Here is a 14,140-nt window from a genome sequence, read left to right as displayed (position 1 = left end):
TTGAATAAACATTTAGTTCAAATTAGAAATCATCCCTTTTTGTTAATGCACCACATGAACCTTCAACACATGCACGTTTCAATTTCTTTGGGCGTGCATCCAAAATATTTAGTAATATTCTTGAAATGATAAAATATTTCTTAAATCTTTTAAATCTATCCGAATTATAAAAAATATTTATAAAATTGTTGATATCTTTGAGAAATAATTAAAGTCTGTGAAATGTTTTAAATATATAAAAAATGTTTTGCAAAATCTTTCAAATATTTTGAAATGATTGTAATGTTTAGAAAATAATTGATATCTTTGTGAAATCATTGCGAAATATTTCAAATTTTTGTTAAATCTTTGGAAAATCATTGAATTCTTTAAAATATATTAAAAATATTTTTGAAATATTTATTTTTTCAACTGTTGAAGTCTTTGGAAATTCATTAAAGTTTTTGTGAAATCTTTTTAAACTATCCGAATTTTTTGCGAAACATATTAAATCTTTGTGAAATATCTAGAAAATCATTAAAATCTTTGAAATCTATCCGAAATCTTTCAAGTTTTTGTGAAATCTTTATAAAATATTAAAAATATTTTTGAAATATTTTCTATATTTATTTTGTTAATTTTTGAAATCTTTGGGGAATCATTGAAGTGTTTGTGAAATCTTTTTAAACTATCCGAATTTTTCACGAAACGTATTAAATCTTTGTGAAATATCTAGAAAATCATTAAAATCTTTGAAATCTATCCGAAATCTTTCAAGTTTTTGTGAAATCTTTATAAAATATTAAAAATATTTTTGAAATATTTTCTATATTTATTTTGTTAATTTTTGAAATCTTTGGGAAATCATTGAAGTCTATGTGAAATCTTTTTAAACTATCCGAATTTTTCGCGAAACATATTAAATCTTTGTGAAATATCTAGAAAATCATTAAAATCTTTGAAATCTATCCGAAATATTTCAAGTTTTTTTGAAATCTTTATAAAATATTAAAAATATTTTTGAAATATTTTCTATATTTATTTTGTTAATTTTTGGGAAATTTTTGGGAAATTATTGAAATCTTTGTGAAATCTTTTTAAACTATCCAATTTTTGTGAAACTTTTGAAATCTTGAGCAAATCGTTAAAATTTTTGTGAAATATGCAAAATATTTTTGAAATATTTGCTCAAATTCAAATGCTTGATCAAATCTATCTGAAATCTTCATGAAATATTCAAAATCTTTGAAATCTTTATAAAATATTTCTTGAATTTTTGAAATGTTTTTAAATCTATCCGAAATCTTTGAAAATTTTTTCGAAATATTTCAAATATTTGATCATATTTTTGAAATAATTGAAATCTTTGTGAAATATTTTTAATCTATTCGAAATGTTAGCGAAACCTTTAAAATTTTTGTGATATCTGAGAGAAATCTTTATAATCTTTGCGAAATATTTAAATAATTAAAAAATGTTTCATCATATTTTTGAAATGTTTGGAAAATCATTGAAATATTTTAAATCTATCCGAAATCTTTGAATTGAAATCGTTATAAAATATAAAAAATATTTTTGAAATATTTGGTATATTTATTTTTCTAAATTGTTGGATTTTTTGGACATTTGAAATCTCTAGCAAATCGTTAAAATCTTTGTAAAATATGCAAAATGCTTTTAAAATATTTGATAATATTAGTGAAATTGTTTAAATCTTTGCCAAATATTTGGAATCTTTGGAAAATCATTTAAATCTTTGAGAAATCTTTGTCAAATATTTGAAATCTTTATAAAATTTTTGAAATCCTTGGAAAATCATTGAAATCTTTATAAAGTATTAAAATTATTTTTGAAATATTTGGTATATTTTAATTTTTTGCGACACATTTGAAATCTTTTTGAAAACTCAAGAAAATGATTGAAATGTGCGAAATATTGTTGAAATATTTGATAATAATTGTGATATTGTTTAAATCTTTGTGAAATATTTTGAATGACTGTAAAATTATTTAAATCTTTCCAATCTATCCGTAATCTTTGAAAATCTTTTCCAAATATTTCAAATATTTGATAATATTTTTTAAATCATGAAATTTTTCTTAAATCTTTTAGAAATAATTAAAGTCCATAAAATGTTTTAAGTATATGCAAAATCTTTGCGAAATATTTTCAATATCTTATAAATATTCAATAATATTTTTGAAAAGATTGAAATATTTGGAAAATAATTGAAATCTTTCTAATCTATCCGAAATCTTTGCGAAATATTTAATTTTTTTGTGAAATGTTTTTAAACAATCTAAATTATTCGAGAAATATTTGAAATCTTTTAAAAAATTTTAGACAGTGATTGAAATACACGAAATATTTGATAATAATTGTGAAATTGTTTAAATATGTGCTAAATATTTGGAATTTTTGTAAAATCATTGGAATTTTTGTGAAATCTTTTAAATCTATCCGTAATATTTGAAAATCTTTTCTAAATATTTCAAATATTTGATCATATTTTTAAAATATTTGGAAAATCAATAAAATATTTTTAATCTATCCAAAATCTTAATGAAATATTTGAAATTTTTGTGAAATGGTTGGAAAATCATTGAAGTCTTTATAAAATATTAAAAATATTTTGGAAAAATTTAGTATATTTATTTTTCTAAGTTGTTGAAGTCTTTGGAAATTCATTGAAGTTTTTGTGAAATATTTTGAATTTTTGGAGAATCATTGTAATCGTTCTTAAATCTTTTAAATCTATCCGAAATCTTGATGAAATATTTGAAATTTTTACACATTTTAGGAAATCATTGAAATCTTTCTAAAATATTTAAAATATTTTTGAAATGTTTTCTGTATTTTTGTAATTGTTTAAATCTTTGGGAGATCATTGAAGACTTTGCGAAAACTTTTTAAACTATCCGAAATCTTTGTAAAATATTACAAATATTTGTGAAATTGTTTAAATCTTTACTAAATATTTGAAAGCCTTGGATAATTATTGAAATCTTTGTGAAATATTTAGAAATCTTCGAAATATTTTTGAAAAATTTGTGAAATTATTTAAATGTTTGGGAAATCATTGAAGTCTTTGTGAAATCAATTAAATTTATCCGAAATCTTAATGAAATCTATGCGAAATATTTTTAATAAATGTGAAATATTTCCTAATATTATTAAAAATGATTGAATTCTTCAGTGAAATTAACTTTTTTTAGTTAAAAATTCAACTATTCCATTTTCTAATAAAAATTATTTTTTTTTGAAATCAAAAATCAAATATTTGGTTAAATATTTGCCTTCTTTAATTGAAATTTCCAGTAGTTCTTAAAAATTAATTTCTTTTGTTGAAAAATTGTATTTTTTGTAAAAAATTTTTTGTTTAAAAATTTACATTTCCTTTATTATTATATATATATTTTAAAATTATTATTTCTTAAACTGAGAATGTAAAGATTCCATTTTTAGTTGAAAATTGATCTTTTTCAGATAAAAATCCATGCATATTGTTGAACTATTTTTTGAAAATTGAACCATGTGGTTGAAAATTGATCAATTTCATTGAAAATTCGTCATTTTGGTAGAAAATGGATATTTTTTTATTAAAAACTCGACTATCTGATTGCAAAACTAATGTATTTTGTTTAAAATACGTTTTTTTCGGTAGAAAATTGATCTTTTTTAGTTGAAAAATTCAAAAATTTGGTTAGTAAATTACCGTTTTTGATTTAAAATTAAAATTTCATCAAACTTTAAACTGTTTGGTTGAAAATTAAACTAATTGGATAAAGATTCAACTATTCTGTTAAAAACTGAACCAATTGGTTAAAAATTTATGCATTTTTTTGAAAAGTTTTTTCTTTTTCGTAAAAAATTAATTTCCTTACTTGAACATTGATCTTTTTTTAGCTGATAATTCAACAATTTGGTTTCAAATTTCTGTTTTTGAATAAAAATGAATATCTTTTATAATTGAAACATCAACTATTATATTTTTCTTGAGAGGTCATATTTTTTTGTCGAAATTTCCACCAATTTGTTGAAAGAACATTTTTGTAGAAAATCGAATCATTTGGTTAAAAAATTATGTATTTTGTTGAAAATTAATTTTTTTAAATGTAAAATTAATCTCCTGGATTGAAAATTCAACTGTTTGTTTGTTAATTGAATTGTTTTGATAAATTATTAATAATAAATCAATTATTTTATAAATTGAATGTTGAAAATCAAACCATTTGGTTAAAAAAATGTATATTTTGTTAAAAATTCTTCTTTCTCTTCAGAATTCAACATTCTGAAAAATTTTTTTTAATTATAAATCAAAAACAGTAAATGCTAAAAATGAATTTTTTTTTCATTTTCCTTTTCAGTATTAAACGAGGAAACAATTCACGTATCTTTTGTTTAATTTTTCTTAAAAATATGTGTATTTATTGTTCTGCAGTCCCACAAAAGTCAACTATTTTTCTATTTTAAGTCCCCTATTTCCCCTAAAATACTAACAACTATTTTACAACGAAAAAAAATTTGAAAAACCCTTGTGAAAATATTATTTTTAATTTTAGGACAACTGACTGTTGAATATGTTGCGATAAAACCAATCGCTGATCAATCATGGAACATGAGTATTTCATACGCAAAACATTGGGAAGAAAGGTGGTCTGGCCTGGACGTTGGGCACAGGGGACTTGGAACGTCATTCAAATTAGAAATGCAAAAGTAAGACGCATTCATATTTATTAATATTTATCTAAAATATCATTATTTTCTTTAGTTTTTCAATTTTATGGGGAAAATAATGTTTAATTCAATAATTATGAAGAAATTTTTTTTATTTTAATAGATTTTACAGTATTTTATCATCTTTTAAAGAAAAATCGAGTCAATTAAAAAGATATTTAAAAACTTTTAGAAATTTGCAAGATGATTAAAAATATTTTTATAAGTTTTCGGACTTACTTCAAAGTTGTAAAATTTTTCCAATCTCTTTGAAAATTATTTAATAAATTTAAAACAAATTGAAAGATTTTAAGAAATTTCCGAATCTCACAAATTTTTAAATAATAAAATAATAAATAAAAGAAGGTACTTTTATTTGATGGAAATATTTCTATTTTATAATTTATTTAGGAATTTAATTATTCTGGATTTTTCTAATTTCGGAATTTTCTTGTTCGAATATTTTATTTTTCGGGATTTTTCAGACTACCCATTTTTTTTTTTTTAATATTGTGAAATCTTTTAGAATCCTTTTAATTTTTCTTAAAATTATTTTTCAAATAAAAAAAAACATTAAAAGTTTTGCCAGGAATTTTAAGATAATTTATATATTGTCTAAAAACTTTTTAAAATCATTAAAAAGCTTAAAAATTTTAATTTTTAACTCTACATTCTGTTTTTAATTCTTTAAAAATCTTTAAATATTTTAATTTATTTTTGAAATTCATAAAAAAATTTTCTAGTAATTTTTCGAATTTTTTCCCCTCTTGAAATTAAAAAAAATAGTTAAATAGCTTTTAATTTTGATCGAAATCTGAAAAAAAAATCTACCTAAAATTAACGAAATCGTTTTAGAATCCTCTCGATTCTTTTTTTTGACAATTTCGGAAATTTTTATGTAATTTTTAAAAATATTTTTAAAAATTCTCTTTAAATTTATTTTTCAAAATACAAAATATTTTAACATTTTTCCAAGAATTTTAAGCAATTTTTAAATTATTTTGAAACCCTTCAAAATTATTATAAAGCTTCAAATTTTCTATTTTGAAATCTTAACAAATTGCTTAAAAATCTTCCAGATACTTTTTTGATAATTTTAGAATTTTTTTTAAGTGCTTTAAAATATTTTTAAATTTTCTGAGGAACCTCAAAGGTTTCGTTTATTATTTTGAAACCTTTTGAAATTCTTTAAAAGCTTCTTCATTTTTTATCAAAAATTTTCAAAAATCTACATTTTCTTAAAAAAATTTATATCTTAAAGTTATAAATTATTTTTCATTTAAAACTTCTTACGTCCTTTAGATAATATAAACTGACTTAAATTTGTATTAAAATTTCGAAAAATTCTTTAAAATTTAATAAATTGTGTTCAAATTTTTCGCAATTTTTTCAAAATTTTTTCGAAATTTTTAGTGTGCATTTTAAAATGATACATTATACAAAATTTAGTCAATTGTCTTAAAATTTTCCTAATTTATTTCAAAATTTTTAGAAGTGTTTTGAAATGTTTACAATGTTTTTAAATCTTTTTAAAAATTTAACTTCTTTGTTGAAAATACAATATATTTCGATTTTAAATTTAAATTTTTGGAACTCTTTTGAAGTGTCTTAAAAACTTTTTAAATTGTCCGAAGAATCTTACAAAATTTTGTTTATTATTTTTAAAAACCTGTGAAAATCCTTTAAAAGCGTCTCATTTTTTTGTTCAAAATTTAAAAAAATCTACATTTTGTTAAAAAAATTGTGCATCTTAAAATTATAAATTATAAAAAATGTGATAAATTTTCTTAATTTCTTGTTCGCAATTTTTAGAAATATTTTGAATTGTTTACAATTTTTTTAAATCTTTTTTAAAATTTCATTTTTCAAAACAAAATTTTGTTTTTTATTTAAAAAAAAAATCTTTTAAAACCCTTTAAAAGCTTCTCATTTTTTTGTTTAAAATTTCGAAAAATCCACCTTTTGTTAAAAAAAAATTGTGCATTTTAAAATGATAAATTATACAAAATTTAGTCAATTGTCTTAAAGTTTTCCTAATTTATTTCGAAATGTTTAGAAATGTATGGAAATGTTTACAATGTTTTTCAACCTTTTTTAAAATTTAATTTTTCAAAAGAAAATTTTAGATTCTTTTGAAATTTTCTGTAAAACTTAATTATTTAAAACCATTTTTTTTATGTTCTAAATATCTCTTGAATTTATTCGAATTAAAAAAATGTATTCTTGTCGAATTGATTTTTTTTTAATATTCTACTTTTTTCTAAATTTTTGGGAATCATTTGAAATCTTTTGAAATTTTATTCAATTTTTTGTTGACATTAATTTTTCAAAATAAAAAATTTTATCCCGCTTAAATTTTCCCATGAATTTGAAAGATATTTCTTATTTTGTGATTAAAAATTCATCTCTTTTAATACAACTTTTAACTTGAATTCAACTGTTTTAGATTCAAATTTAAAATATTCTCCACGTGAAATATCAACTATTGCATTTTTTGTTGAGAATTTATACTTTTTTTAAATTTTAAATTGTACAATTTGATTGTAGTATTTAGTTACAAAAATTTTTTTTCCAAGATTCATCATTTTAGTTGAAGATTCATCTTTTTGGCTGAAAATTAAATTATGTTGATGAAAATTCAACTTTTTGGTTGAAAATATAACAATTTTGTAGAAAAATCATTTCTTTTGCTTGAAAGTTAAACTTTTTTTGTTACCGGAAATATTTTTGCCAAAATTACGATTTTTTTTTAAATTGAAAATTTAACTTTTCGTGTTTGAAAGTCAACTGTTTTCTAAAAAAAATCGACATTTTGGCTTGAAAACACAAGACTTTCGTTGAAAATTAATTTTTTTTATTTGAAGATTTAACTATTTTTGTGGAAAATACAATATGTTTCGACTTGAAATTTTATATTAAATTCAATATGATTTTGGAAATATTTTGAAGTGCCTCAAATTCTTTAAAAATGTTCTGAAAAATCTTACGAAATTTTTTTATATTTTTAAAACCTTTCAAAAATTCTCATTTTTACGCTAAAATTTTTTTAAAATCTACATTTTGTAAAAAAATATGGTGCCTCTTAATAAATGTTTAGAATGATTTGAAATCTTCTTTAGAATTTACTTTTTCAAAATAAAATTCACTTTAGAATCTATGAATTTTTTGAATATTTCTTAAATTTGGTACAAATTTCAACTTTTTGATTTAGAATTCAACTCTTTCTTAAATAATTATTTTTTTCGGCAAGAATACGTCATTTTTTATTGAACATTAAATTTTTTAAGGTGCATTATTTTAATTGAAAATTTATCTCTTTGTTTGAAAATTGTTTTTTTTTTCATTAAAATTTATATTTTTGGGTAGAAAATTTAACTTTTTAGTTGAGAATTCGCTTTTTCAGTTTGAAAATTCCACCCTTTTGTTAATATTTTTTCTATTTCGTGACGCACAAATCTTTTTTGGTTAAAAATTCAATTTTTTCGTTGGAAAATTGAAGTATCAACTATTACTTTTTTGTTGAGAATTGATGATTTTTTTTTTAATTTACAATTCCACAATTTTGTTGAAAGTTGAACTCCTTAGTAAAAAATAATTTTTTTTTTATGATTCATTGTTTTAATTGAAAATTTATCTTCTTTCCTGAAAATTAAATTATATTCAGGAAAATTCAACTATTTTATTTTAAATGCAAATGTTTGTGCAGAAATTAATTTTTTTTCTATTGAAAATTCAACTTTTCGGGTTTGAAAGTCAACTGTTTTCTAAAAAAAATTCGATTTTTTGACTTAAAAACACAAGACTTTCGTTAAAGATTAATTTTTTTTTAGATTAAGATTCAACTAGTTTGTGGAAAATAAAATACATTCCGATCTTAAATTTTATATTTTTGAAAATCTTTTGAAGTGTCTTAGAATCTTTTAAAAATTGCTGAGGATTCTTTCAAAATGTTTTCTTTTATTTTTAAAATTCTTTCAAAATCCTTTAAAAGATTCTCATTTTTTCGTTTAAATTAAAAAAAAAAATCTACATTTTGTTAAAAAAAAATTGTGCATTTTAAAATGATAAATTATACAAAATTTAGTCAATTGTCTTAAAATTTTTCTAATTTTTTTCGAAATTTTGAGACATTTTTTGAAATGTTTAGAATGTTTTGAAATCTTCTTTAAAATATAATCTTTAAAAACAAAATTTATTTAAAAATCTTTTTTCGAAATATTAGGAGATTATTTGGAAATTTGTTGAAATCTTTTTCAATTTTCTCTTAAAATACATTTTTCAAAATAAAAAATCTATTTATACCCTCCCATAAATTCTAAGGAAATTCCTTATTCGGTTTTTAAAAATTCATCTCTTTTGGTACAAATTTGAACATTTATGATTTAGAATTCAACTGTTTGTTAATTTATTTATTTATCTCTTTGAAAATTTACTTTTTTTTAGGTATATTTATATTTTTGGGTAGAAAATTTAACTTTTCAGTTGAGAATTTGATTTTTTGGCGTGAAATATCCGCCGTTTAGTTGACAGTTTTTCTATTTCGTGACAGAAAAAAAATTTTTAATTGAAAATTCATTTTTTTCGTGGGAAAATTCGCCTTTTTGTATTGAAAATGGATCTCTTGGCTAAAGATTCAAATTTTCTTCGAAAATTCTTTTTTTTTTTTGTTAAATTCCACTTTTTTTGTTTCAAAATTAAAACATTTTTTGCTTGAAATATCAACTGTTACATTTTTTGTTGAGAATTTCCTTTTTTGTTAAATTTAGAATTCTACCATTTGGTTAAACTCCTTTTTCTAGATTCATCATTTTACTTGAAATTTTATCTTTTTGCCTCAAAATTAAATTATGTTGTTGTAATTATTATTTTAAAAAAAAACTTTTCAAAATTCTTTAATAGCTTCTCATTTTTTTCGTTTAAAATTGCAAAAAATCCACATTTTGTTTAAAAAAAAATTGTGCATTTTAAAATGATACATTATACAAAATTTAGTCAATTGTCTTAAAATTTTCCTAATTTATTTCGTAATTTGTAGAAGTGTTTTGAAATGTTTACAATGTTTTTAAATCTTTTTAAAAATTTAACTTCTTTGTTGAAAATACAATATATTTCGATTTTAAATTTTATATTTTTGGAACTCTTTTGAAGTGTCTTAAAAACTTTTTAAATTGTCTGAAGAATCTTACAAAATTTTGTTTATTATTTTTAAAAACCTGTGAAAATCCTTTAAAAGCGTCTCATTTTTTTTGTTCAAAATTAAAAAAATCTACATTTTGTTAAAAAAAATTGTGCATCTTAAAATTATAAATTATAAAAAATGTGATAAATTTTCTTAATTTTTTCTCGTAATTTTTAGAATTGTTTAGAATTGTTTAAATCTTTTTTAAAATTTCATTTTTCAAAACAAAATTTTGTTTTTTATTTAAAAAAAAAAATCTTTCAAAATCCTTTAAAAGCTTCTCATTTTTTTGTTTAAAATTTCGAAAAATCCACATTTTGTTAAAAAAAAAATTGTGCATTTTAAAATGATAAATTATATAAAATTTAGTCAATTGTCTTAAAGTTTTCCTAATTTATTTTGAAATGTTTAGAAATGTATAGAAATGTTTACAATGTTTTTAAATCTTTTTTAAAATTTAATTTTTCAAAAGAAAATTTTGTTTATTATTTTTAAAAACCTTTCAAAATCCTTTAAAAGCTTCACGTTTTTTCGTTTAAAATTTCAAAAAATCCACATTTTGTTAAAAAAATGGTACATCTTAAAATTATAAATTAGACATAATTTAATTAATTGTTTTAAAATTTTCCTAACTTTTTTTGTGTTAAAATCTTTTACCCTTTTTCTCAAGATCTTAGGAGATTATTTGGAAATTTGTTGAAATCTTTTTCAATTTTCTCTATTAAAATTCATTTTTCAAAATAAAAAGTCAATTTAAATCTAATGAATTTTAAGGAAACTCCTTATTTCTTCTTGAAAATTCATTTCATTTGGTACAAATTTCAAATTTTTTTATTTATAAATTAACTGTTTGTTAAATAATTATTTTTTCGTCAAGAATTCTTTGTTTTTTTGATTGAAAATTAAATTTTTTAAGCATTATTTTAATCAAAAATTTATCTGTTTGTTTCAAAATTGATTTTTTAAAATTAAAATTAATATTTTTGGGTAGAAAATTTAACTTTTTAGTTAAGAATTCGCTTTTTTGGTTTGAAAATTCCGCCGTTTAGTTGACAGTTTTTTTATATCGTGGCGGAAAAAATTTTTTTGTTTTAAAATTTAATTGTTTCGTTGAAAATTCGTCTTTTTGTGTTGAAAATTGATCCTTTAAAAGGTTCTCATTTTTTCGTTAAAAATTTAATTTTCCTAACCTTTTTTTCTCGAAATTTTTAGAAATTCTTTGAAATGTTTCGAATCTTTTGAAAACTTCTTTAAAATTTAATTTTTTAAAACAAAATTTATTTAAAAAGCTTTTCGTATTTTCTGAATATTTCTTGAATTTACTCGAATTAAAAAAAACAAAATTTATCTTGCCTCATTAGATATTTTTGTTTTAAAATCTTTTGTCCTTTTTTTTTCGAAATCTTAGGACATTATTTGGAAATTTGTTGAAATCTATTTCAATTTTCTCTTAAAATTAATTTTTCAAAATAAAAAATCAATTTAAATTAAGTCAAGATTCAATTTTTTAAGGTGCATTATTTTAATTAAAAATTTATCTTTTTGAAAATGGACTTTTTTTTACTTAAATTCCGCCGGTTAGTTGACAGTTTTTCTATTTTGTGGTGGAAAAATCTGTTTTGATTGAAAATTCAATTTTTTGGTTGAAAAATTCGGCTTTTTGTATTGAAAATTGATATCTTGGCTACAGATTAGAATTTTCTTTGAAAATTCATCTTTTTGTCTGAAAATTAAATTACGTTGATGAAAATTCAACTATTTTGTAGAAAATTCGTTTTCGAATAAAAATCGGCTTTTATAAATTATCTTTAACTTTTCCAATTTTTTTTTTTTAGAATTTTTTAGAAATGTTTTGAACTCTTTAAAATTTAATTTTTCAAAAGAAAATTAATTTAAAAATCTTCGAATTTTCTAAATATTTCTTGAATTTAATCAAATTTAAAACAAAATGTATCTTGCCTGTTTGCACTTTTTTTTAAACTTGTGCACTCTTTTTAGAAATCTTAGGAGATTATTTAAAATGTGTTTAAATCTTTTCCAATTATTTCTTAAAATTCATGTTAAAAAATAAAAAATTCCTCATTTGTTATTGAAAATTCATTTCTTTTGGTACAAATTTTATCTTCTTTTACTTAGAATTCAGCTGTTTGTTAAATAATTATCTTTTCGTCAAGAATTTTTAATTTTTCATTGAACATTTAATTTTTTAAGCATGATTTTAGTTGAAAATTTATCTCTTTGAAAATTGACTTTTTGAAATTTAATTGATATTTTTGGGTAGAAAATTGAAATTTTTAGTTGAGAATTCGCTTTTTCGCTTGAAAGTTCAACTATTTTTTTGTTATTGGAAATGTTTGTGGAAAAATTAATATTTTTTAAAATTGAGAATTCAACATTTCGGGTTTGAAAGTCAACTGTTTTCTACAAAAAAAAAATCGACTTTCGTTGAAAATTAATCTTCTTAAGTTGAAGATTCGATGTATTTCGACTTGAAATTTAATTTTAAATTTAATATTATATCTATACATTATTATTTTTATTTCAAAGAATTTATTTTCCTATTAGTCCCTTATTTTTGTTGGAAAATCGCCATATTTCCCCTCTTTTGCCAGCATTTTTTAAAAAATATTTGTGTTCCTAAAATTGGAATTATTTATTTTCTATAGTTGTGCCAATGTACGAGAAAACACCATTGCCTCTTTAAAGACTGCCGCATACCATGGTGCCGATATGGTGGAATTTGACGTCCAATTATCAAAGGACCTGATTCCAGTCATTTATCACGATTTTCATGTTTCGATTTCGTTGAAGCGCAAAAAACAAATTGAGGCTATGGATATGCTGGAAATACCCGTAAAAGATCTCACTTTGGAGCAGCTCCATCTTCTTAAGGTGAGCTTTTTTTTTCTTCCAATCAATCGAAATCGATCTTTTTTTTTTTTTTACATGGTTAAAATATTTTACACATTTTACACTTATTAAAATTATTTAACAAATTCTAACAAAAAACAACAATTCACTGTGATGTTAACAAATTACGGACACAATATTAGGGATGCTACAAAAATTTGGAAGATCTGGAAATTTCATGGAATTTTTTAAAGGTGGCTCGATTTTTTTTAGCCGCATCTGTTGCAAAGTCTTGAAAATTATTTCATTAGATTAAGGCGGATTTTTCATTTTCGAATCTTTTAAAATGTTTCAAATATTTTTGAAACTATTGCAATTTTTGTGATTTATTAAAAAAAAAAGTTTTGATCTTGGATTCTTTTAATTTTTCAAAGTTTTTATGAAATCATATAAATCTTTTGTAATTTTTTGAAATATTTTTAAAGTATTATATTTTTTAAATCTTTTTTAATTTTTTGAAATTTTTGTCCCTTTTTTTTTGGTTTGTGAAGTCTTTGAAACCGTTGTGAAATCCTTCTAATATATGAGAATTTGTGATATATTTAAAAAAAAATCTTTTTTAATTTTTCAAGTCTTTTTGATATATGCAAATTATTTGAATTTTTTAAAATATTTCAACTGTTTTTAAATGCTTGTGAAATCTTTGAAATTTTCGTAAAATCTTTCAAATCTGTTCGAATGTTTGAAGTCTTTCTAAAGTATTTGTGAATTCATTAAAATCCTTGAAATCTTCAAAATATTTGAAATTTTTCTAAATCTTTGAATTCTTTTGATTTTTAAAAGTTTTTATATCATTTAAATATTTTGTAATTTGTTTGAAAATGTATGCAAAAGTTTTAAATATTTCAAATGTTTGTGAAATATTGGAAATCTTTCTAAAATGTTTCTGAAATCATTCAAATCTTTGAAATCTTTAAAATATTTGAAATATTTTGTCATTTTTAAAAAACATTTAATGCTTTTGATTTTTAAATGCTTTTTAAAATATTTTATTTAAAATATATTTTTAAAATATTTTAAAAATTTGTGAAGTATTTGAATTCTTTTTAAAATATTTGTAAAATCATTGAAATCCTTGAATTCTTTTAAATATTTTAAATATTTTGGAATCTTTAAAATATTTGTGAAATTTTTTTCAATGTTTTTTGAAATCCTTGAAATCTTTAAAATATTTGAAATCCTAGAAATGTTAAAAATATTAAAAATATTTGTGAAGTATTTGAATTCTTTCTAAAATATTTGTGAAATCATTAGAATCCTTGAATTCTTTTAAATATTTAAAATATTTGTGAAATATTTTTCAATGTTTTTTGAAATTCTTGAAATCTTCAAAATATTTGAAATCCTTGAATTCTT

General features: G+C 20.2%; 1 protein-coding gene across 1 annotated transcript in view; it reads left to right on the top strand.

The window, feature by feature from the left end:
• Window positions 1–14,140, top strand: part of LOC117180702 (glycerophosphocholine phosphodiesterase GPCPD1-like) — a 66,644-nt gene that overhangs the window by 16,081 nt on the left and 36,423 nt on the right. The window contains exons 3-4 of the mRNA XM_033373191.1: window positions 4,542–4,695; window positions 12,541–12,766. Coding sequence (XP_033229082.1) covers window positions 4,542–4,695; window positions 12,541–12,766 — 380 coding nt within the window. The remainder of the gene's footprint in view (window positions 1–4,541; window positions 4,696–12,540; window positions 12,767–14,140) is intronic.

The sequence above is a fragment of the Belonocnema kinseyi genome, chromosome 9 (assembly GCF_010883055.1).
Source record: "Belonocnema kinseyi isolate 2016_QV_RU_SX_M_011 chromosome 9, B_treatae_v1, whole genome shotgun sequence".
Lineage (NCBI taxonomy): Eukaryota > Metazoa > Arthropoda > Insecta > Hymenoptera > Cynipidae > Belonocnema > Belonocnema kinseyi.
The sequence above is the reverse complement of the archived record's forward strand: the minus strand, read 5'-3'. Positions and strand labels throughout refer to the sequence as shown.